Source organism: Typopeltis vanoorti, chromosome 1 (assembly GCF_054136105.1).
Source record: "Typopeltis vanoorti isolate ZY-2024b chromosome 1, IOZ_Tvanoo_1.0, whole genome shotgun sequence".
NCBI lineage: Eukaryota > Metazoa > Arthropoda > Arachnida > Uropygi > Thelyphonidae > Typopeltis > Typopeltis vanoorti.
In genome coordinates this window covers 96,278,925-96,306,354 of record NC_143549.1, presented here as the reverse complement: position 1 = coordinate 96,306,354, position 27,430 = coordinate 96,278,925, and the positions used below count along the sequence as shown (strand labels likewise).

General features: G+C 36.4%; 1 protein-coding gene across 3 annotated transcripts in view; it reads left to right on the top strand.

Moving 5' to 3' along the window:
- The window catches only part of LOC150110233 (purine nucleoside phosphorylase-like), a 125,424-nt gene that overhangs the window by 10,544 nt on the left and 87,450 nt on the right, over positions 1-27,430 (top strand). The window contains exons 1-2 of one of the 3 annotated variants that reach the window (XM_090398486.1): positions 15,424-15,491; positions 24,536-24,559. In XM_090398486.1, coding sequence (XP_090254612.1) covers positions 15,475-15,491; positions 24,536-24,559 — 41 coding nt within the window. In that variant the 5' untranslated portion in view covers positions 15,424-15,474. Of the gene's footprint in view, positions 1-15,423; positions 15,492-24,535; positions 24,560-27,430 lie in introns of those variants that run through there. The other 2 variants (XM_090398479.1, XM_090398493.1) reach the window with 2 other exon arrangements.

The window sequence follows — 27,430 nt, the reverse complement described above, 5'->3', positions numbered from 1 at the left end:
GTGACATACCCTCCTTGTTCCACCGATATGATACCTTGCGACTTTTTTCTTGCCCATTATTCAGGCTGATAAAGGAAAAATTTCATCGGCACGATTGAAAAAAAGTAAACAGTAGAATCGCTCTATGAATACCGTGTTATAGATGAATAATCTCTTGTGAAACACCACCGTACTTCTGATGTCTCTCACCACAGAAGTAATTGTCCCTACGGTTAAAGAAACACCCTCAAAAAACGTTACACATTTTCGAGACACAAACATTAACGATGTACATCATCATCTGGAGACCCTTTTGACTCAGTCTCAAGTAGTAGTTACAAGAACATCCGACTGTCCAAACTATATCTCTTATTTCTTTCGTTACAAAGGTAGCATATACGTGCCTTTTGTGTAATCTAATGATCCATGCCAGAATCCAGAAAACCGGGTTTTCTCTCTCTTTCTTTTAACTTTTCTGGTTTAGTTTCCTTTTCCCCTTCTATAATCATATGCTTTCCATTTCTAAATTTTGAAAAGAATTGCGCTTTTTGACTTTTTATTCCTTAATCTTTTTTTCAGCTTCCAAAGTGAGTTGAGTTCCGCCCCGGGCGGCACTTAGAACCTTTGAACTTTTGCAGTTAATTCTAAAATACAGTCTCGAACTCATTTCCAAATATTGTAATACTACTGCTAATTTTCCTCTCAACTGCTGTAAGTGTTGCTAGTTGTGAGAGGAGTTTTTCTAAATAAAATTGATTAAGAATTACCTAAAGGCTTGTGTAGCTCATTGGAAGTGGCGCCTGCGTCCTCTGCGCTTGGTCGCTCGAAGTTTGACTTAAGTTCAAGCGTAGTCGCCGACTGGAGGAACTTTTTCTAAGCCTTTTCTTCGACCAGTTCCCAAGTTAGTCGATCTCTGGCACGGGCAAGCGGGTTTTTCATCCCGTAAACTCAAGAAAATCGACCGTAGTACCCACATTATTTCAGACAGTGACCTATCTTGTTAGGGTTAGGCACCAAGAGATGGCAGCACTTGTTTGCCAGCCTCTTCATCGGTGGCTGCTATAATTAGTGATAGACATGGGCCAGCTATCTCTGGCTACCGGTGGAGATAGAACTGCCCACTCAGTCTCCAAAAACTAGATAGGGTATAAAGGCCTCGACTACTCCCTATAAGGGAATAAAAAGCGTTAGCTGATTTTTTTTTTTTTTTTTAAGAATTACATACATTACTATGAAATAGACTTCACCAATGTCATCGACGATTTTGCAGAAAAGCAAAAAAATAACATTTTTTAGAATGTTGAAATTACGGTTTTACTTCAAAAATAAACATAGTGTTTTAATTATTTCCCTATACGTCGTTTTGACTTTTTGTAGTATTTTTGGTATGTATTAAGAGGAGCGACAAACTCGGGGACCTCCCCGGGCGGCAAAAGCTCTAGCTACACCACTGCCTCCAGCTCTTTAAGAAGAATATTAATAGAGCCCTTCTCTCATAACCCTTCCAACACAATATTCCTGCGTTATAGGTTCAACTTTTCTCGTTGTGACTGTTATTAGTGGAGTGTGAAGTGGCTGGTGAACTACTTCAATAAGGTTAATGTCAGATAAACATCTTAACTTAGGTAGTAGTAGTGAGAATACTTCGAAATATTTTATTCGTGTCTTGTCTGATATTACTTAACCATGGAAATGATAGGTTTCAAGAATTACCTAAGGATACGGAAAAAATGCATCGTGTTGAATTCTGAAGGCACTTACTGTTTATTTTAATTGTCGAATGATATTAAATAGACAAGGGCTTATTTTCCGTCAGAAATTAGATATGAATGTGTCGCACGCCATCTTGGGCTAAAAGCAGGCAATGCAATTTGCACTGAATTTGACGAATACATTTAGGATGCTGCTGATAATGTGAGCTTAAAATGATTTACAGGAATAGTAAACGGAGCAGCCACCCGGTATGTAAAAGGAGCAGCCTGCCTTAACGATAGATATTTATCCATATGTCATGCTCCGATATTATGACGAAGCAATTCTTGTTATTGTGGAGATGCTCAGTAAATATTGTACTAGGAAAACCCCTACTTTGAATTTTCTTGCGAAAACTGATGAGAAAAAAAAAAATGTTATTTCTCACTTGTAATGGGTCCCTCAACTTGAGGACCATTCACTCCTGACTTCTCATAAGAATTAGAGAGTACTTTTTTTTTTTGAACAGAGAAGCGCCACAACTGTGATCAGTATACACAGAGTCGAGATTAATCAGTTAACTTCCGAGAAGCAGTCAACTGCCGGATCCTCTTACAAACAATCCCTAATTTATTTCGTTTATGTATAAATAAATATTCTAGCCAATCATCAACTGGAACGTTAGTCTAGGAATGGTTTAAACCTAAAACGTTTCTTAAGCAATAGTTATGTACTGTGCTGTATTCCATTTCTAAAATACAATACAGTCTAAATAAGTACTCATGGACCAAAAAAACATTTTCCTAGTAATGTGCTGGCCAACCTTAGGCCGAGATAACCGCTTGCACCGTCATGGCTTTGACTCCACTAGACCACGAAGTTCCCAAAGTGGGCGGTACCTCTCCCCAGTGGGCGCTGAATCCTTCTAGGGGGGGGGGGGGGATATAGTGGGATCAGAAGCATTTGGGGGCATTCAGGCGGTCTAGAGTTCGGTGACTCTTTATAGAAGAAATTAATAATATATATTTAAAAATTAATTATTTTCGTGATTTTGCGATTAGATAATCATTTAAAATTTAAATATTGCATTTTAATTCATCTTATGCCCGTCTTACACGATCAATTTTTTTTATCAATTTTCTATTTCAATTATTTAATCATTTGAAAATTTACCATGTCAGAAAGAAATAGATGTCAATTTTCTATGTCAATGAGAAAATAGAGCATGTATATATTGTGTGTATAATAGGTTATGTTTACAATAGCAAATATATTCGTTATATTTCATTTCAAAATATATATAAAATATATAAAACCACTTTTCTAATTGATTTGTACAAAAATAAACCCAATGTTATATAATTTAATATTATGAGGGGCATTAATATTAATGGGGGGCGTACAAAATTTATGTCTTGAAAAGTGGGCGGTGGCCCGAAAAAGTTTGGGAACCTATGATCTAGAGAGAATAACGTCCCAAGGTCAGCAGTGGCTTCGCTGGTGGATGCTACAATTCAAATAATCACACAAATGTTCCTTGGGATTCAAATCAGAATTAGGGTGCCAGAAGAGTGGAATAGTTGCGAATGCTTTTCCAACATATTCGAGCACAATGCAGGCCTCGTGACGTTGTCTTGCTGGAAGATTCCAGATCCACCGGGCCTGATTTTCGCCATGTGGAGCAATGCTTGCTCCACATGGAAATAATCTCAGCTAAGAATTAGCTGAGATTATTTCCATGTGGAGATATTTCCATTTGGGAACCTATGATCTAGAGAGAATAACGTCCCAAGGTCAGCAGTGACTTCGCCGGTGGATGCTACAATCCAAATAATCACACAAATGTTCCTTGGGATTCAAATCAGAATTAGGCTGCCAGAAGAGCACATGGAATAGTTGGATATGCTTTTCCAACATATTCGAGCACAATGCAGGTCTCGTGACTCGCGCCGTTGTGTTGCTGGAAGATTCCAGATCCACCGGGCCTCATTTTCGCCATGTGGAGCAATGCTTGCTCCACATGGAAATAATCTCAGCTAAGAATTAGCGGTGTATTCAGTGTGGATAGGAATACTCCAGCGATGTCCATGAGAACAATCCCTATACTAGGATACCGTCACCACCGGTCTGTTTCCTATGTAACCTGGTTGGCAGGAAGCAGACTGTGTGGCATAATGTTTTAGCTCATGAGCCAAAACATTAATAGCGATTCCCAGACTTTTTACTATTGTTAAACCCCTAAAATATATTTTCATTTACCGATGAACCTCATTTTATTTAATTTTATTTAAACATATACAGTTATGTTCATGCAGATTTTAGTCTAATTCTAAGCCAACTGTAAATGTCAATCCAAATAATGTTAATAATATTTATTCCAAAAAAAAGATGACAAAAAAAAAATTCAAAATCCAAAATAAAGGAGTATTCATTACAAAAATCAATTTAAAGATTCTCTTCAGAAGGAGATGCCTGTTTCTCCTTGCACAATTGTTGAATATTAGCCTAACTGTTGATAAGCACACTTCAGCAGATAAACGATTTCTTGCTTTAATCTTAATATTTATCAGACATGAAAAATCGCAGGGATAAGACCTGGAAAACTGGAGTAATATAGTCAGTGCCTTTACTGAAATCAAAGGATATTCTCTTCTTATTGAGATCCAAAATACATCAAGTGGCACTTCGCTGATTTTAATCTTCAGAGTTCGATCGCATGGATTTTCCCCGTTCTATTTAATGCGCATCAATTTATATATTTAGCAGCTATACAAATAATGGCATTGAAATACTTACAGCTGATACTGTATCACGTATGAGATACTTGATTGGAGTAGTCTGCTGAGATGACAGGCTGTGACGGATTAAAGATATCACGGAATTGTTCTGTAAATGTAAATCATTTAACAGTGGACCATGAGTTTCAAGCAACTACCTTTAAATATCTTGCAACATTATAAATGACACTCAAAGGCAGCACAGAAATACAAGCCAGAATGCGAGTTAGGAACAGATGTTGATGTGCTTTGCAACATCTGTTTTGCTTCAAAGTCTTTCATAGACCTAAAATATAAATTCGGAAACCAAGACCAGACCATTGGGGAGTAGAAATATAGCGTTCAGCAGACCAAGATGAAGTAACACTGCAATGTTTTGAAAAGAAAATGTTGTTTTTTTTTTTAAATCGATTCATTAATGAAAGAAATTAAAGTTTCTCTGTTAAAATGGGCGAACATATTGAATGCAAAGTTATATCTACTTCATGAAACTAACTGGTAAGGCCATCTTAATATGACCAAGAAAATCCTTTCGTAGACGATGAAAAGATAATTTTGAAAAGATAATACGGATTAGACACAGTGTAAAGTAGGAAAGCACAGAGAAACCGCGCTTGCGTCTAAGAACCTTGAACGTTCAAGGTTCTTAGCCAACGGAGAGGATATGCACTTTTACTGCTTAGATGATAGTCTCTGGCAATTTTCTGAAGAGATAAATATTATGTAATAGTGACTTTATAATTAATCTCCGCATGATTATTTTCCTAATGCTTAAAATGTAGGGAGGTTAATAATGCGAAAGTGGTGTCTTTGTAAAAGGATTTGAATAAATTTGAATTGTAGTACACCTATTCAGGGAGGAGATGAATTTCATCGTCCATTGTCAGATGTGAGACCATTACTCCACTTATAGGAGGTCCAAAGTGGCTTTAAAAAGGTCCTTTTTTTTCCTCTAGAATACAGTTTTCGGACTACCTAAAATATAAAATAAATATATAATAATAAAAAAACTATATATAAAATAAAGTATAATAAAAACAACTGCTCACCCACAACCTGACGTACTATATGTGTATTATCTTCCTTTCGTGTACAGGAGTCATGTGAAAAAGTGTGTGTGTATGTGGGGGGGGGGGTCACGAATGTCAACTACTGGGATAGAATATGGGAACGTGAGATTATTTAACATTCACAAGTCGGTACAAGCCATGAAGCGAGTGTACTGTCTCTCATTTGCGTGTGTATTCACCAGCCAGCATGTCTATTTTACACGGTAGTCCCGTTTCCGGTGGAGCTTCTGCAAGCTCGGCTAATCCCTTATTTTCCTAGAAAACGTTCGCGTACTTACGGGATGCTAACAGTTCGGAGGGCTCCCTTCTCCTCTTGCATAGAGGAGATGAGGCATAAGAATCGAGACATAAGTTGAGTGAGTGGAGCCTCATCGAATTGATTTGTTGATCTTTGTATTGTAGAAGGGAAGGAAAGATTGCATGATGTCATTCCTAAAAGCTATGAATATATGGCTAAATAAAGGAACTGAGAAGTTTTTATATACCTTGAACATTGGCGGGAAACAGAATATGTTGACTAAGTAGGTAAACGAGAAGCCGGTGAATAAATATAAAAGATGATGAATATATGTGGAAAGAAAAGTGGAATTTTATTATAAATAAGCACGGATGAATTTTGAAAGTGGGAAAAAGTTTTGCAGTGATGATAATTATACACTATCAGTTCATAGATGCTGTTTCTACCTTACTTAACTATTGTTAGTATATCAAGTGATCCTGTATCCATTTACAGTGATTGGCCTTTTCCAACACTAATTTTGCAGTAGGAAAATTAGACATCAGTACAGAACCCCAATTTCCAATGCAGTCAAATTGTGACAGCTCGTGAAAAAAAAAAACATAGGAGACCACTTAAAAATGATGAATTATCAGTCCCCCATTCTTCTCCATCCAAGACGGGTTGAATCCCTTGATCAAAGGATTTTAGCTACTTAAATGTAGCCGGCTTGCCATTCCACTGCATTCCTTTGAGGGACGAGAGGATACATGATTTTCCAGAGGTGGAAAGCCTCCACCGCCGTATACTATCGACTAACTCACCATTTGATTGAAAACACCTGATAAAGGTTTCTCACGTCATCGGCTTGATTCGAATCCAGATCTTTCCAACCGAAGGGTTTGCTTACACCAACTGAGCTCCGCAGGCTGAATAATCATTATCAGATTAAAATCAATGTAAACATTAATTTAATTACTTTTAAGTTTGGCCCAAAACGTTCAGAATCAATTAAATTTTTTGCAGCTTGCATCAGTTTTTCTAAATACCCAGAACAATTCTGTATAATAAAAATCTATAGGTTCGATGGTCAGCGCACAAGTTGTGTCACGGAGCACCAGCAGCGGTAAAGAAAACTCTGAACCCGAATTGGAGAAAGATGCAGCGCAGCGGTGAATGGGTGACTGGTTCCGAGCAGAAGACCCTCCGACCCTGTGCTTGTAATCAATCATAATATGTAACCTCTGATTCTCACGAAAATCTTACTTGATTATTCAACAGCATGCAGAATTAAACCAGCGTATAATGATTGCCTTCAATGCACAACCAATTGCCAGTAAAAGAAGTTGACTCACTAAACATCGAAAGTGCAGAGTAGATTTGAAAGCAAATTACACAATGTAATTCTTTTATATATGCAGTTTTATTATTATTATTGCATACTCCCCGCCCCCAGAGTCAGTCACATCTGCCGCAATCTCATTTAGTCGCCCACATCGTGACTGTGAATATTAGCGTCAAAATCAAGCAAGCGCTGAAGGCCATTTCCGCTTAACAAAAATAACAGCGCTTATACTTGATAAAGAATCTATTGTGCATGTCATTTAATATACAATAATAATCTCTATGTACTGGCAGCCAGAACTAAAGTATTTGCATTAGTAATCTCATTGTGTATGAATTTTTAACATCTTTGTGAAATTTGGACTAATCATAATATTCAAATGAATTAAATATTCTTGCATCGAAAAATAAGAAAAAATGTTTTGGAACTGAAATTTTTTACCACACCATCCTAAGTTAATTCATGGAAACTCGGGATCTGTGACAAATTTTTTATCACTTCCGATAGAATTTCAACATTCATAATTAGTATTATATGTAGTGATTAAGGATAGCTAATATCATTTAGTGTACGTTTTAATTAAATTTCTTTATATCGTGACAGCGGAACAGAAAAGAATGTTCATATTACTGTAATTCTCAAATGTGATAAATGCTTAGATTTTTTCGTGTTTGGTTTTAAATCTCTTACTTTTTAATTAATTTTGGTTAATTTTATATATATAACACATTTCTCATTGATGCTTAGCAATTATAAACCTCTGTAGTGCTGGTTAAATAAATGACCTTCATGCTTGCTTGGTTTCTTCGCTAACTTCACGATATGGGTCACTACAGGGTAGTATCACTTAAGATCATGAAATAAATAGAATAATTGTAAATAAGTAGCCCGAACTGCAAGTTGATGTGCGCATTCTTTATATTCTCGCTATAAAAAAATAAAGGCGTACAAAATAAAATATCTTTCAGGCCTTCCCATTCAATTTATCATATTATGTGGAGTTGAGATAGAGAATGCATACTATTTCCTCGGTATTTCCAGCTTGAATATTCAAGCGATTACAGAGCAAATCTGTAACATTTATTCAGAATATAGACAGTAACTTGCATACCAGAACTGAAGTTTACGTGGCTTACTATATAAATAATTTTAAATACTATTATTTTTTCATGTTTGCATTAATTTCAAAATTTCAGGTATAAGCTTGAATGAGAAGGGATTAAATATTTTATTTTGATAACTTAACGGGTCTACATTCATTGGAAGAAATGAAAACGAACAATGTCAGTCATTAAATTCTGTATTATTGTAGAAAGATAAAAGTAAATGGTCATTCTTATTCATAATCGAGAAATAGTGCGGTGATATTCTAGCTGTGAGGAGAGGAATCTTTATATGAATTTTTCAATTGAAGGTGAGATGGAAACTCTGGTTTTTCATCCCGCGTACAAGCAAAACGGCTCATCAGAACTCATGTAATTTACAGTCAAAAAATGTTTATTGATGGTAGTAGTAGTGCCGTTGTGGGTTGATGGAGTATTAAGTAGTACGGGAGACGGAGAGATATATGTGTGTAGCAGAGTAGAGTGGAGTGCCCGCCTGCGATGAGTCCTTGGAGGTGCCACGTAATAATAGTAGGGAAAATGTTTCCCCGAGTCAGACAGTGAAATCAGGAAATCTGAACATTTCCGCACTTTACGAATTGCATAACTTTTGTTTAATATGCAGCGATTCTTGACGTTTTGGTTGCTTATGTATCCAACTATCTCTAAGTGACGTTGAGCATCCAAGTTTGTATATAAAAATCTACACAGAGATAAGAATAATCGCTGCCGAACTCGATGGATTAAACTTTAGACCATAGTTGTTAAACAATTGTCTGAGTCCATCGTCTGGTGTCTGATGTAGCGTCACATTTTTAAGTTGCTATAGTTTACGCAATTACCGCAGCGTGAAGCCAAATCAGTTTGTAATTAGACCTAATGTACGCATCCAAATACTGATTAAGAAATAGCCATTATTACGATTTAAGATTCTGTAATGTCTTAAGGATGACATGTTTGAAAAGATCATATTTGCTATCATAAATTAAGGGTATAACTATGGTCGGTGCTGTTTCAGTCACATGCAAGTAAGTCTCCTTTGTTTTCTGTCTCTACAATGGTCTTTTCTGCAAATGTGTTGAACGTGACAACGATGAATGAGTGATTCATTGAAATCTGATTCTGATCTCGTTTACAGACTTGAATTTCTTGATAATGTTTACATTCCTCGAGTATGTCTTGTCCGATACAGAATAATGAATCTCCTTATTTAAGAGATCAGAAATTGTTCTTTTTCATTCGAAAGGATTTTTCGAATTAATGAGGGAGGCACGTCTGAAATAACTCTTGAGGAATTTTGTATTTTTGTCCAAGCCGACCCAGCTCTCTCCACAAGAGCACTGAAAATTTTGTTACAGTTTTCAACATCATATTTGTGTGAGCTCTGTTTCTCAATATTAACCCCTATAAAAACTAAAAAAAAGCGTCAAAGACTTACTAATATAGACAAAGATATGAGGGTAGCTATATCATATATTAGACCTGATATTGCTGAAATCTGCTAAAGCCGACAAGCTCAAGTATCGCATTAAAATAAGTTCCATTTTTATAAAAGGCAAGTCCATGCATATATGTTTATTGTTAATTTTATGACCCTAATGCTTTTGGTGTTCCCCAAATTTTTCTTATAATCAAAAGTGTTCCGTGACTTTGAAAAGGTTAAGAACCATTGACTTAGACAGTAACCATGCCCTTCAATGACCTGTATTCGAATCCCATCTAGGACGCAAGAATCCGTATAAAAGGTTTTTGTGGGAAGAGGGAGATAAAGTAAGTTAACCAGTCTCATGGAGGTCTCAGTTTCCTCTCTCTCTCTGAAACTTGTGGTTTTTCACCACGCAAAACAGTCCGACCCTCCCCTTTCCCGAAGCATAACTTGATTTTATACTTAATTTATGTGTTAGCCTCAGTGGCCATAATAGGCCATTAAGCCTAACACGTAAGAGGAAAATAAAATTGATTGACATTTGGCCAGTCATTTTAGAGTAGATAACTTGTATCGCTCTACAAACCAAACGGTTTATAGTCTGTAGGTTACTGGAGGTGATTGTTTTGAGGTAGTATATGAATTTCATCTTGCGATGTGAATTTGAAGCCTGGATTGGTTTGAATAAGTTATCTAAACTTTAGTCCATCCACAGTACTTATGTACTGTACTTGACAACCTTTCGTGAGTAGATTCACATTAAAGAGAGAGAAAGAGTTATTACATGATCGATATATAGTTTAGCGCCTTCGAACATGCTGATGTTTTGTTCAGCATATCAAAGAACTCTCTGATATGCTCAGCAAAATAATTCTCTGATGCTGAAGAGAGAAAATATTTAAACAAAAAATGAAAATAAAGAGAAAAGCGGAAATAAGCAGAAGCTAGATTAACGAGATGGGAGAATGAGAATTTCGTTTCACTTGTGTCCCCCCCCCCCCACACACACTATTCAGCACGCTATTATCCATATCACAGATACGACTGATCTTTACATAAAGATTACCCACACAGGAGTACAGTTACCCACTGTACTTTCTAAGCCTTCGGTTGGTAGGTATTGATTCTTCAAACTACAAGCTATCGAGTCTAACTAGTAAAGGGAAAATAAAGGTCAATATTGATTGATAGATAAACTGTCAATTTTCGTTAAACTGTCAGTATCAGCCAAGTCGATTCAATTGAATTTTCTTTATGGGTTGCATTTTTTTTCTCTGATAGGCAATGTGGTAGTAAAATTTTTGCAATTGTTCCCATCTATTCTTGAATGTTGTACGACGTGAGAAGGGTTTTATGGCATTGTCAGATGTAGCGAAGAGATCCAAAAGAAATGAATTAGTGACCATACCTTCAGAGATCTTTGCTAAAAAAATATCAAGTTCATTAATTAATACCTTCATTTTTAATGATTCTGGCATATATGCCATCTGTTCGCTCCTATAAGTTTTCTCAGCACTCTCACATATGTGATTTCAATTCTTTCATTTACTGTTTTGTTTCTAACCCAACTTTCATATCCATAAGTTAAAATAGCATCCACTTAGATGAATAGTTATGGAAGATAGTACGCACTCTCCTTTCAAATTTTACATCAAGCTATCTTCCTGTACCTCCTAACTGCTGACTTACCACTCAAATAGACATTGTATTACTCGAATGTTCTGTTTACGTGATAGCGTTTTGAACAGCTTTTCTCTTGGCACCTTGTCATATGCCTTTACCAGATTTACAAAACTTTGGGATCTTTGTTTTATATGGAACAATATGGAAATTCCTGTGGAATTTGCATTCTTTTATTTCCCTTTTTATAAATGGGTGCTATGAGAGACTCCGACCATCTGAAATTTAACCTTCCGAATTATTCAGTACACGGACTGTAAAACTTTTATACCTCCATATTTGAAATTTTCAGGTCGAATATCGTTTACTGAAATATTTTTACAATCGTTTACTCCATGTTTAAAGTTTTCGATGGCTTTTTCTAAGGATCCTGATTACATTCCTCTTGAATATTTCTACCACTGCTCCGTCATTTCAGAATATTAAAACTAATTTCTCCTCCTCATACACAAATAACCAAATTAGTGAATGTCCAAAGTTTTTACTTTGGATTTATTCGGTTTGGCTGGGAAAACCAAACTATTTGACTGAGGTTATAATTAAGGTTATAAGGTCGATGTCATGGTCTCCAAAAAATCATCCAACCGAGTTGATGTTTCTTCTGTGAATCCACTAGGAATTACTCTAACATCCAATCTAGTGGGATGTGCCTGAACCTGGATTAACTGACTTAATACAACTGGTCTCATAGTTTTAGTCGCTTAACTGCGCATGTTCCTAAGGCGAACACACACACACACACACACACACACACACACACACACACACACACACACACACACACACACACACACACACACACACACACACACACACAGCATTTTAAGTGCAAAGATTTTTCAAACCAAATTATTCATCTATTTACAGTTGACATGCACATTTGTTCATTCCATTCTAATCAGGAAGTATCAAGATACCGAGACTGCAACGAAAAGTTCAACGATTCTGTATGGATTTGGTTGTATGGATTAACTGACTTAATACAACTGGTTTCATAATTTTAGTCGCTTAACTGCGCATGTTCCTAAGGCGAAGATACTCTGGATGCTCTGGAATGAGCATCCAGAGCATCTTGAAGGTAAAACACTGCCATTTTCCTATTAGGACGACTAACTTACTTTCAGTTGAAAAACTTATAAAAGATCCCTCGCATCTATGATGCAATTCGAAACCCATTTATCTCCAAAACAGAAGAGTTGGAAATCAAAAACAGATAGAAAGAATACTGTGAGGAACTGTACAGCAGAGTGGATAAAGAAAATGTGGAACCCTCACACCAGGAAAATTTTGATTTAGAACCTCCTCCACTTAAGCATGAAGTTGAAAGAGCAGTTAAGCAGCTTAACAGCAATAAGGCCCTAGGTGCAGATGAAATCCCAGCAGAGTTAATTAAGGGCCACAGGGAACGGAGGGATAAGAGTGTTTTATAGATTGATTACAATGATATGGGAGACAGGATCATGACCTAGAGACTGGAAGAAGTCGGTTTTCATACCAGTACGTAAGAAAGGTGATATGAAGGCATGCAAGAATTATAGAACTATTACTTTAATATCTCATGCAAGCAAAATTTTATTGAAGATCATGATAAATAGGATTGAGGCCAAAGTTGAGGCAGAGATACCCGAGGAACAAGCAGGTTTTAGGAAGCGCACCAGAGATAAGATCCTTTGCCTTAGACAGATCATAGAAAAATATAAAGAATTCAGACTCCCTCTGGTAATGTGTTTCTTAGACTACTCTAAAACTTTTGACTGTGTTGAACATGTGAAACTCTGAGAAGTAATGAAAAGAATGGGTTTTCCTCAATACACTATCAGGTTGATAGCCAACTTGTATAGGGAGCAAGAAGCCATGGTAGGAACAGGTATTGACTGACTGGCTTCAAGTTGGAAATGGAGTGAGGCAAGGATGTTTACTTTCTCCTCACTCGTTAGTATATGTACGAAGGACATCATGCGTGAAGCATTGGATGAGCCCAGTCATCCAAAGGAGTACTGATGACACAGTACTCCTTTGTAATAACATGGAAGAACTAGGACTAATTCTTGACAAAGTTAACAAGATCAGTAATAACAGAACAGAGGACTTCAACTCATTCCTAACAGACACAGATTATGGTTCTCAAAGGAAATACAAACAGAGAAGCTCTTGAGAAACAAGTGTACCTTGATGGAGAGAGAATTGAGGAAGTCAGCGAGTACCTTAAAAAAAAAAAAAAAAAAAAAATGCGTTAGCTTATTTTTATTTATTTATTTTTAATTTTTTTTTATTCCCTTATAGGGAGTAGACCTGGGATCCATTATTAATGTGAACAATTGCTGTTCAGAAGACGTCAGAAAAGGTTAGGAATTATTAAAACAACAGTCAGAGACCTGTCTAAAATCTGGAAAGATAGATCTATCTCCAATGGGAACAAAGTTGAGGATTTTGGATGCAGTTGTTTTTCCAACAGCGACTTATGGATGTGAGATTTGGAACCTAAAGAAGTCAGATAAGAAACTGATATCTGCTTTTGAGATGTAGTGTTCCAGAAGGCTGTTGAGGATATCATATACTGAAAGGCGTACAAATGCATGGGCGTTAGAAAAGATCAGTAGAACTTTAAGGCTCCTTAAGGATATTGACAGAAGAAAGTTAAAATATTTTGGACACATAGAAAGGATGGAAGGGGGACTTCTCAGAACAGTAATAGAAGGTAAAGTTCCTGGGAAAAGAGGAAAGGGTAGACCATTAATGAGATGGATGGATGGTGTGTGTGTAGTTGCTTATCTTCAGAGAGTTGAGGCTACCAGAAAAGCAAACAAGAGGATATGGCGAGGCCTGGTGTGGCACATCACCGAGCATCGGAGTGACCATACTGCATCTGTAGATGCCCAGTGAACATAGAGAGAATCTATACAACCAAATCCATACAGAATCGTTGAGCTTTTCGTTAAAGTCTCGGTGTGTGTGTGTGTGTGTGTGTGTGTGTGTGTGTGTGTGTGTGTGTGTGTGTGTGTGTGTGTGTGTGTGTGTGTGTGTGTGTGTCGGCAACAGAGCCGGATCAACCGGGTGTCTGACCTGGAGGCCGCCAGAGACCCCGAGCTATGTGGAAAAATTAAGAGATCTATAAGAACTATACAGATATTACGCAATGTAATGATGAATTGGAACAGTTTCTACTATTTTAAAAAGAAGATAAATTCAATACCGCCACACAAGTATACCAGCCTGGAAGAGAAATGTCAACTTTTCCAAATGTAGAAATTTTTGCTTCCCCCCCCCCTCCAGCCGGCTTAATCCTCCCCTAGTCGACAGTATAATGGAAACTGTATACTTATTGTATGAATGCAATATATAATATTTTAAATGCAGTTATTGTCCGCTCGGTTAGCCGAGTGGCTATGCTCTTCGCAACATATGTCTGGGAAAGGAGTCCTGGGTTCGATTCCCGTCGCCGACGTGAGGACCTTAGGCTCTTTCTCAGACTTAGCCAAGTAAGCCGGTCTTGGGCGTGGATCGCAGGATTTTTCTCCCCTGTTTATCTGGGGTTTTCCCCTCCCGCAAGCAGTCAAACCGGCCCCGTTAACACACGCCTCTACAGACATAGGATACCTCTAGGAATAAGGAGTAACCAACCTATTCCGTTGGATTTCGGCTCCGAATGCCTACACGGTAAAAAGTGTAGGTCTACGCGTGAGCATAAATTAGGATGGGATATGATGCAGTTATTACCTAATCCTGAAAGAGCTGATCAGATCAGAAATACCAGTTGATCGATTGAACTTATATTGTTATGGAAACTGTATAAAACACTTCGTTTCGGATTAGGTAATGATTGCAGTTAAAATATAGCTTGCCTAATAACTATGCATATTGTAATTAGATGAGTTGCTATCTATAACATTTCATTAAAAAAATAATATAATTCACTAAAAATTCGCTTTGACATTCATTTTTTAAAGTTGACCTTCTGTATGAATCTGGGAACAACATAAGAAAGACTGAAACAATATGCATCATTATCTTTCAGTTTTCCAAAACAAGTGTTGAAATCTCGTCGATAGCACTTTAAGAGGATGTGATAACTTATCTCCCCATGACTGCTACAGATATATAAATCTCATTACTTACTTGCATGTTCTGTGTAGTATAGTGAAAATAGTCAAGGGTAGAAAATACAAGATAATATAAAGATCGGCAATGAGTTCTGAAGAACAGTAAGTTTATTTTAGATTCATTTTCTGCCCACGAGCTTTGAAGTTTGCCTTGGTATGGGAATATACCACGTAAATTCCGTGTGCAGTAAATATAGCTTTTTTCAAAAAAAAAAAAGTAACGTTTTTTGGACGTGTGTGTTTATGTGACTTTCACCCACGAAAACCTCTTGGTCTTTCACATATTTGCATTAGTACGTGAATGGGCTAAGAATCAGCTAATTCGGAACTTGAGATTCACTTCAGGCTTCCAATGATCAGGGTGGAAGTCTCATACTAGTGAATGAATTTCACTTTTAGTGAAATTCATTCACTAAAACGCCCATTTAACGATGAGATTACATCTCATATCTTTTTGGTTGGAGGGCAGATGTGGCTAATCTCTCGGCAAATCAGGTCAACAATATAATGGGCTGGCCTCTTACCTTCTAAGATCTAACGGCTATATATATTGCTGAAAAACTTTTTTGTTGCTCTGCCTGACAGAGCAACGAAAGAGTTTCTTTCAGTGGTAGGTGACATTGTCATGTAGTTCACCCACCACTGAAAGAAACCAAATTTACAGCGGCGATCTGGTCAGTGGGATCATAAAAGGCAGATATGCGAACTCTTCAGAGTTGATGGTTTTATTATATGATCAGTGGCGGCTCGTGGCTTGAAATGGTGGGGATGCAACTTTCGAAATATACATATACACTGTACTTACAGTGTATACGTATTTGGATGAAATATCAAAATTACGGTAAAAAATTAAACCTGAAAAAATATTGTTTATTATCGATAAAATTATACAGTTTGGTATAATTCAAAATTACTTAAAAATAAAATCCATTATCATAATCCCAATAATGTTCTAAAATAAAAACTATAACAAATGTTATGTCTTTAATTGTAATGTCCAAATATTTAAAGAGACGGAGTAAACACGATAAGACTACGAACACCCTACTACTGGTACAAACTGCATATAAACAACAGTGGAACTACGCGACGGACAGTGCCGCATTACGCTAATAGCTCGCATCTCACTATGACGTGCATTTGCTTGCGTGCGTAGCAAATACAGTGGTATCTCGCTAATCCGAACCCTCCAGTAATCCGAACGCGGTTTGAAAGAAAAAAAAAGTTTTATTTATTACGTATTATTATTTTGTGTACTATTATTTTGCCTCCAAACTGTACTACATTGTTGTTGTACGCAATGAATCAGAACATAATCAGAACTGCTTTTAAATGTAATTTCCCAAAATTATGACGTTAACACATCAATAAAAAATATAAATTTAAAGGATGCAGCATTCTCAGCTGCTGCTTGGGAAGCCTCGAACCCGAAACAATTCGAGCGTCATGGAAAAAACTGTGGCCTTCTAGAATTTACCAAGATAACTACGGTGATATACAAAAAGAGGAAATTAAAAACGTGCATAATTTAGTTTAAAATATAAATCCAGATGTTGAAATTTCACAAACAGATGTTACGGAATGGATTACAGGTAGAACCGAAAGTGAATTCGAAATCAAATCAGATGCTGAAATTATAAATATGACGATACAGAATGAATTAGATGACGATAAAGAACTCGAAGAAAAAAAAAGTAAAACATAAAGAGGAAATTAAAAACGTGCATAATTTAGTTTTAAAATATAAATCCAGATGTTGAAATTTCACAAACAGATGTTACGGAATGGATTACAGGTAGAACCGAAAGTGAATTCGAAATCAAATCAGATGCTGAAATTATAAATATGACGATACAGAATGAATTAGATGACGATAAAGAACTCGAAGAAAAAAAAAGTAAAACATAAAGAGGCAGTTGACAGTTTTAATATGTGTATAGAATGGGCTAAGCAGAATGATACGCCATTCCATAATATTTTATTGCTAATGCAGCTCCGAGATTCGCTATATAACACACAAACTTTTTTGTGTGTTGTGTACAAAAAAGTGATATTTTTTACGCAAATTAAGTTATGTACTGAACAATGCAATTTTATTAAATCAGAATCCTCAACAATACAGATATATACAAACTAAATTTTTTATTAAAATAAACTTGTATTATTTTTTAAGTTTTACATTATAGTACAGTAGCTTTTTTTCTATCAGTTTCTTCGTTTATTTACAGAATTTAATTGATGTACCATTAGAATCTGATTATTTTTGTCTTAAACGCTAGTTATTGTTGTCTCTTGGGGAAAAATTCGCTAATCCGAACGATCACGGTTTATATTAGTTCGAATTAGCGAGATATTACTGTACTAGCAATATGACACTGTGGTAAACAGTGCTGCTAGCGTCCTTCGCCCTCCTAAGTGCTACGAGATGGATTTTTATTATTTTTTATACAAAATAAGAAAATTGTATACGATTGTTGATGATAAAATTAAATATTACAAGCAAATATAAATAAATGAATAAATATATTTATATATCAAGAAAAATTGGGGGTTCTGCAGTGCTTGTGCACAAGCTACTCCTGTATATGATTGTCCCTATATATGACTGTGCAGGAGCTGCCCTTGTATAAGGTCGGTAATTATGAGAGCCTCCCCAGCCCAGTTGTTATCGATGAATGATGTCCTTTGGTTGGAATGATGTGATTTGAAAATAGTCCACGATGCGAAGAACATAAGGGTTGGGTTGTCATTTGAAGTCGAGTTGGGCGGACTCAAGTGCCAGCATTTTTCATCTGTAGGAACAGGCAAGCAAACCGGCCAGAAAAATTCTCCGGTTAACAGATATAATACACTGACATCATAGCCTTAGTTGTTGCTTCTTCCATAAAACAAACGGGGGGGAGTCTGTAGCTGAGAAAGGAACACCACAAAATGGATCTGCTTGAAGATGGGGAGGGTAGTTGCAGACATTAGATGTTTTTCTTTTGGAAGGGGTGAGGAGAGAAAGAGGGATGTTGTTAGGTTATTTATTTATTTTGGATTTACGACTATTGGTCAGTGTAATTAGGACCGATTTTGTCTGTTTTGCTGAATGAAAATCCCTTTCACGGTTGCATGACACCAGCTAGCTCACCTTCACTTGAAGAGGATGTGGAGATTGACATAAATATCTTTATATCAATATATCGTTAATTTTAATCGATAACATTTATTTTATAAATATAACACTTATAACATTTATTTTAATCTCAAAGAATGTAAATATATACAGTAAGGTCTGCCTTGCGATGATCTGCAAATATGATAATTTTGAGATATTACTGGTGCTCATTTATACGATACTAACAGCCACCATAGCTCAGTCGGTATAGACCGACCCTTTGGTTTGAAAAACCTGGGTTCAATTCTCGTCTATGACTTCAGGAACCTTTATCTGGTCTTATTTGAATAAATGTGAGTTAGCCGTCTCCTATGCAGGTAGAAGGTTTGTAAAACCTGGAAACTCTAGATTTTGGTCCCTCAGACCACTCAAACCAACCCTGTGGACGCACACAGATCTGCAGACATAAATACATCCCCCCCCCATCGTCAGGCTCGGTGACAGGCTAGTTGGGATCATTTAAAGTCGCATCATCCTGCACTGGGTGACATAATGCAAGGAAGAAGAGCTCATTTATATGACACTGCATGCACAGACATATATCTGGAACCTAATGCATTATATGACAGGTGTATGCTTGTAATAGTTTCAATTTTTGTTTAGTTAGGGTGAAAGGAAATTCAGTTGATCCCCCTCTACTTGAAGAATGGAAATATTGAAATAATGACTTGCACAAGCAGAAAACGACTTCATGATTCCCACACTCTTAAAAAAAAAAAGTTGGTAGTGTTTTTGTTTTTTTTTTGCAAATTAGCAAAAAAACTTTTTATCCATATACCTTTTTAAGGAAATGCTACCTTATTGCCTTATAGCTAAGTCCACAGCTTGGAAAGAAGTAAATGGACACCTCCACCCCCCATGGGCAAGGTGCATCGTGCCATGTAACAAGTCATGCATTTATAGCCAGTATAAATTGGAGTAATATGATGCTCCCAAATCAGTACAGCTGTGTCCAGGATGAAATGGCTATGAGAAAGAAACTGATGGAGTTTGAAACAGGTGTTGTGATAGGATACCATGTTACAGCCTATCTATTCAGCAAATTGTTAACAAATTGCACCATCCATTCAGCATATTCAGTACTGAAATGAAAGTGCAGAGAGTCAACTGCAAGTGCTACCTGCAGTGGATGACTGTAAAGTGCTATGAAGGATAATGCATAAAACCATCATTTGTTGGCTGACATGTTGAACGTGGAGTTCTGGGCATAGATTAGAAAATAGATATGCACAAATAAACATTCAGAACTGAAGCTCACAACATTGGTTTCCATAGTGGAGCCATAACATGTGCAAGCCCTTCATTAGCCGAACCAACATACAGTAGTCTTCAGTGGTGCAAAGAGCATGTAAAGTGGGATGTGGAAGCTTGGAAAGCCATCTTATGGAGCATGATGAATCACACTACCTCTCTACAGAGCAAATGGATGGGTGTGAGTGTGACAGATGCCTGATGAACATCTCTTACCAGACTGCGTGATCCCAACTATGAAATTCATAGTCCTGTATTTCCTGGTTTGGTCTTGGACCTCTGTTTGTGGTGGTGCCGTGAACAATGAACTCAGAGGTATCTGAACATTCTATACAATGCAGTTCTTCCTACTTTGTTGTGTTTTTATGGAACTGTCCATTGTCTCTTTCAGGGAGTACAATGGACCATGTTATAAAGCTGCTGTGGTAAACTACATGGTTTGTGGACATGAACCACACTTGACTGGCCTCCACAGAGTCCTGAATTCAACCCTATTGAACATCTGTGGGATGAACTGGAGTGTCAGGTGAGGTCAAGGGATGTTTTCCCTACAACAGTCCAGGACTTCATTACATTCCTACAAGAATCATGGTTCAAAATTCCCATGACTGTTGTCCATTTGTGGAAAGTATACCCTGTAGGATTATTGCAGTCATCACAGCAAAGGGAGATCCTACATCTTTTTTAAGCTCGATGTCATGGCTGTTTGTTCCTCATGCTATGGTGTTTAACTTCTTTCCAAGCAGTGTCGGTGTGGTTACAGTTTTTTTTGGCAATCTGTATTTTTATGCCCATTTATTTTAACTGCATTTTTTGTTGTTGTTGTGCAGTAGACCACTTACTGTTAGAAACTTATAGGGAGGACCAGAGGAGCAATTTGTTTTAGGGGACAGTTTGCTATAGTAAAGTTTCTTTAAAATATCATTGTGCCTATATGACTTTGAGGAATTTTTATTTATTTATTTTTTTATATATCAATGTTTGTTCCAAACACTGTTCCAATTGTCCAAAAATCGTTCAAAATTCTCATTGATCACTATTGCATGCTTGTGGAAAGTATGTCTTTTGCTGCAGTCAACACAGCAAAAGGAGGTCTTAAATCTTAAAGAGCGTGTTATTACTGTTTGTTCCTTATACTATGGTGTCCATTGACCTCTTTCCAAGCAGAGTACATGTCTTAAAGGAATGTCCCAGGGAGCTATCATTAACCTTGGCCTACCTGCTTACCACATTATCATAAAGTGCCACTGCTGCTTTAACTACACTACCAGCCAAGACATCTATAGATATCAAGGTTATCATGGATGCAAAGTACATATTAAAATTGTAATACCATTGACATTACATTGAAATATATGATGGATACGAAGCGTATGAGGATGCTTTTTGGATCCATAATGGGCGGTAAGGTGGTTAAAGCATCATTGAGTGAACATAGAAACAAGTGAGTAAGACTTACTTGTTTCTGTATTGCATGACTTAGTTTTATGTGGACAATGAAATTGTGTGGATGTGTAAGAACTGCTGCAAGGTCATTCTGAATGGCCTGGGGATATTCTGTCTTAAATGAGTCAACATGTTAACAAGAGTCTGGTAACAGCACAAGTTGTTCCATTTCACAAACATGGTGATACTGCTAAGGCTACAAATTATAGGCCAGATCTCTATGTCTGGAGTTGCAGTTAAGATATTGGAGAAGTTGGTGAGAGATGGGATACAAAAGTGAGTTGATTACAGTAGTATTCTTTGTGCTTGTCAGCATGGGTTTGTTAAAGGCTTGCTAATGTACTATAACAACATGGCAAATGTATTTGATAAAGGAGATGCATATACAAAGATGACATAAGTATAACTAATCCCTTGATTAGTTATCTTTTAATTATATTAATATTAATGATATTGGGATGGGTTTAACTGGTGATATACAGTACAACTCTTAAATTTTGCAAAAGTTTTGATAGATTGCTACACCACAAGTTGGTAACTAAACTGAAGCAGATAGGATTGGATGATAGATGATAGATTAGTGAGATGAATAGGCAACTAGCTCTCTATGTATCTTGCAGATATATAGGTATCTGCAAGATACATATGTGAGAAGAAATTTTCCCAGAAGAGAAAAGTTAGTAATGAATGGTGTGCTACAGGGGTGTGTTTTGGGATCATTGTTATTTAATTGTATATTAGCGATATTGGGATGTGTTTAACTGGTGATATACAGTTCCTTGCAGATGATGCAAAACTGGGGAGAGTGAGGAATCGAGTAAATGTGGCCTTAAAGGAGAATTTCAGGTGTGAGTGGGCAACAACATGGAACTGTCAGTTAAATGCTGCAAAGTGTAAGGTTCTGAAATTTGTTAGGCAACTATGGGATGCAAAGTATACACTATTATTATTATTATTATTATTATGTGACATCTCCAGGGAGTCCCAAGGATTCATTGTGGGAAGGCACACTATTTTACTCAGCTAAATCCTCTCCACTACTCCATCAACGGCATCTATCGCTCACCTTCACCAACAGCATATTTTTTTGTCTGTAAATTGCATGTGTTCTGAAGGCTGATTTGTCTGCATATGAGATGAAAAACTCGAGTTTCCGGGAGAAAAAACCCTGCTACCACCGTGTGAGATCGGCTAACTCACCTTCAACTGAAAAAGCCCATATAAGGATTCCCCTCATTATGACGAGAATCGAACTTAGGTCTTTTCCAATTGAAGGGCACAATGTTCTGCTGTTCTTCCAGTTGTGCTACGGCATCATAATCATATAGACTTTGGAGGTGAACAAGGATCTGAAGTTCAGGGTCACATCGAACATGTTGTGAGGTCATCGCATCAGATTATGGCAGTGATCCAGAGGACCTAAACATGTAGGAATAATGAGGTTCTAGTTCCATGTATAACACATCAGTCAGGCCTCGTATGGATTATTGTGCACAGATGTTTAGTCCTCTGGTTGTCATGATGATGAGATATATTAGAATGGGTTGAGAGAAGACTGACTAAAGTGGTAAGTAACTTGTCCTTGGGATGTGCGATATGAAGACGGATTGAATTCAGTTTTCCAAGCCTTGTGAATAAGAGGAAGAGAGGGGATATGATTGAGACATTTAAGTTGGTAAAGGATCGTTACTGGGTTAATGTGGAAGAAATTTTTCAGACTTGGGGGGGGGGGGAGGAAATAGAACAAGAAGATTGCTGGAAGCTGTATAAGTAGGGTGTAAACAGGGACATAAGGATCAAGTTCCTGGCATGGAGAGTGGAATGCATTGCCTGACGTTGAATAAGTTTAAAGCACAGTTTGATAGACTGTGCTTTAAACTGAGTGTAATGGTTGATCTCCCGTTGAGTCTTAGCACTCCATGGAGGTCGGGTGTTACTAATAATCATGAGCAGAGCTTGACAAATACTCTCAACCACTTGCCTATGGGCAAGTAGATTTTGCCAGCTGCCAAATGAACAAAATGGAATATTTTTTATTTAATAATAAAATAAATAACTTCTCTAACCATGGTACCACACTAATAATAATTTCCTTGAACTCCTATTAATTTAATTGGGACATAGTATGAAAATACTTTTTTCATACTATGTCCCAATTTTTCTCATGGAGAGTAGAGATTTGTATAATTTGTTGATCTTTGATAATGAGGAAAATCTGTTCCAAGGGATAGAGAGTGCTTCCATAGTATATTGCATCATGAGGGCAATGTGACATTTGCCCTTTGAATGGAAACGTAGTTTTGAATCCTGGCAGGAACACAATTTCATACTGAAGTGTAAATTTTTCTCTCAAAGCAGACATAAATTGCATATTCCCATTCATGTGTTGTCTCCTATCTAGGAGGTTGACTACCATGATGTGACTCATGGTTAACTACGGGTGTAACGACATGTGGTGAGGACCCTATCTCTTCCACATATTGTCATAAGTATTCATGACTGTGATCAGTGTATGTTCACGGGGCCAGTTTGCCTGTTTTGAGGGACGAAAAACCAGAGTTTCCGGGTGAAAACCCTCTACCTCCATATGAGACCGGCTAACTCACCTTTAGTTGAAAGAGACCAGATAAAGGTTCCTCATGTTAAAAACGGGAATAATTTGAACCAAAGGGTTTCGTCTATACTGACTGAGCTACAGAGACTCAAGTTTCATGTTATTCTTTAAAAAAAAAAAAAAAAAAAAAAAAAAAGGGTTGAGATGGAAACCATCCACCATGACATGTAATTAGCATCCAGAGAAAATTGGCCACCCAATTTATAGAGGATGGATGTATGATCATGGGATGGTATTTTGCTTAGAAAGCATATTCTAAAACTGATCACATGCCTTGGAAATATCGAATGCTTTGCCATTTGAGCAAGAGATGTAACATACACCAGAGTGTTTTAGAAAAGGAACATTTGTTTTAAAAACTGCAAATAATCCTAACAATTCTGGTATTAACTTTTTTTTTTTTTTTTAAATGAGCTATTTGGAGATTCCTCTAGTGTATGACACTGCAATGGAACCTTTATATGATTTCATTGGCAGTATGTGAAGGTTTCTTAAGAGGAAGAAATAAAACTTTTGGGATAACCATTTTGAAGGAATTTTTGCATTAAGTTTCTTTTCTTTTTTTTTTTTTTTCATTAGCATTAGCTTTTATGAAATGTAATGCCTGTTTTTTTAATTAGTGAATATATAGTAGGTTATACTAATAAAATACTGTTCAATTTTGTCTTCAATTAGGACCGTTCGAGAAGATGGAAGCAAGTGAGTAATACTTATATTATTGTCTATTCCAGTGCATGGGTAGTTCTTATATGTACAGGTTTTTATTATAGAATCCCTAAGATTTTATAATTACAATATAGTTACAATAATTTCTTAAATTATTTACATTCCTGTTACAAAACTGATTGTTGAAAATGAAACATAGTTTCATTATTGCTAGCATGTCTAGTTCTTCTGATACATAAGTCATACTTTGCTGTTTTATAACAGATAGCTTATTGCAACCAAATCATGCCATATCAGTTGTACACCTTTTACCTCTGTGATACCAATCTTTTTTTTAAGTCTGCTGTTCTGTCATTTACATCATGTGAGTATTTTGTTTACTTGGTGGTGGTTATATTTTTAAATTACTACCAGATTTTAAATGTTTAAAATGGTTGTAGTAAGCTATCTGTATGTGTGCATTGTGAGATGCACACATATAGTTGCAGTTAATTAGTTAAGAATAAAAAAAAATTATCTAAATTCTCAGCATTCTTACACTAGTCTTCCCGAAACTCGCCACTTTGCATTATAATTTACTTGATAACCATGGAAAAACTTTTTCTACAAGTATCTTCCTTAGTCTAGCACCCAGTGATGACCTTAATAATGGTTGAAAGCAGGCTAAGTAGTGAGCCTTCTCATAATGCTATCTCACATAATGCTTTGAATCATATTTTCTTGATTTCCATGGAGTCATTCATCATGGAGATTAACACTAGCCAATAGAAAGTCTGTTGTACCATTCCTTAATTAAACTCATCCACTGTTTGCACTTTCACCACCCTCTCATGCATTCCATGCTTCTACCATTCTCCATGGGAAAAAAAACTTTTTACTATTGTACTCACTACTTTTGTAACTTCCAGGAATGCCCCATTGTTCTTGTTCCTTCTCATCATGTTACCATATGAAAAATCTGCACCCTATCCAAAGTTACTTCATCCCTTTCAAATCCCAGTGACCAGACCTGAGCACAGAAATCTGCAATTGGTCTGATCTTTTATACAGTGGGACCACCACCCTTTTATCTTGTGTGGTCAATGTCTTCCTCAATTCCAACAATTCTCTGAGATATTTTCATAACAGTTCTTTGCGATATGCTCTCAAAACTTTAAATTTCTGTCTACAATTACCCCAAGATCCTTTGCTTCCTCCACTTCTTCCAGCATAACTCCACTAAGTGGGTATGAAGCATCCCATCTATACCCAAATTTCAAACAGTATTCAGACTACTGAAGTAATTGGTATACCGCTGCTTCTTTATCAGAAAAAACAGTTGTAAGAAACATGCTTTGTCTATACAATCAATAGCAAGAGTAGTGTAAGCATACATGAAGAGAGACAATGTCTATTATAGTACTTCCTAGGAGGAGGATGTGTAATAGCCATAGCACATATTAGAAGTGGTGCTGCAAGTGGCCCACAGATGTTTTTTATTTTAATGAATATTAATTATTTTAATAATTATTTTTGGTAATATCTTACTTTAGACTGCAAAGTTGTGTGTGTGTGATAATTAATACGTAATATTGTTTAAAAAGTGTTTGTTTTTCATGGCAACAATATGTGCAAGGAAAATGGTAGCCAAAGCATCCTTGTTTACTGAGTTTAGCATGAGGGATTTTGCATGATGTAATGTATGTTCTATGTATTCATTACCAAGAGTGAATAATTTATGGTACAAAAGCAAGAGTGTGTATATATATATATATATATATATATATATATATATATGGGAATAAATTTTAACTTGGGTATATTGTATATTAGGATAACCAAGCAATTTTATATGCTTGGTTATTTTAGCTCCTAATCCCAAGTGTGCAAACAATTAAGTTTGCGCCTGAAACAAAGTCCATCTTTAGACTTGAACTTTGTTTCAGGCGCAAACTTAATTGTTTGCACACTTGGGATTAGGAGCTAAAATAACCAAGCATATAAAATTGCTTGGTTATCCTAATATATATATATATATATATATATACACACACAGAGAGAGAGAGAGAGAGCATCCTAAATGTTTTGTGTGCGCACAGTTGTATGGGAAAGCAGAAGAATGAAGTGACTAATATTAATGATGTGGGGAAAGATAACAAAAGTGTTTTGGAGAATGTGGAAGAAATGAATGATAGTGACGAAATATGAATGAGAGCATTGAAAGAAGCAGGAGCTAGAGCAACGTGAGAAAAGATGGTTGTGGGGTACAGCAGGAGGAAGAATGAAAGAAAAACTGAATGGGAAAAGTATGAAAGTGTGAGAAAATGTGAATAAGAAGAAATTGATGGAGGTTCAGTGATAAAATATACTTAATGAGAAAGTGATGAAAGCATTTTTCCCAGTTGTGAAGATCGAGGATGTCAGTTTGCAGAAGAAAGAAGTAAAAGAGTTGATTGTTTTGGCAGAAACAAATGATTTTGAAAGGTGAGAAATATGCAATGAGAGAGGATATGGGAGAGTTGTTGAAATATGTGAAAATGAAGAGTATGAAAGTACCATATTTACTCAAATATAACTTGCACTTTTTTCCCAAAAATTAAACTTAAAAAAAAAATCGTGGTGCGAGATACATGAGGGGATTTTCAGAAACTAAAGTTTTTCAGGAAAAAACTAAATAGACGTTTATAATTAAATCCTCAATATTCATTATAATTTGTAATTACTCACATTTATAAAATGAATGAATTTAAATTTTAATTATTAACATTATTTAAGCAACGACTCACCTTCATCAAGCATCATCATCATCAAATTCCTGCCATGTACCCTCAAGGGGTGTACAGGATATGACAGTACTACATGAAAAAATTACATCATTACTAACTTCCTATCTACAATTTTCCTCCAAATCAGTCTGTTACTTGT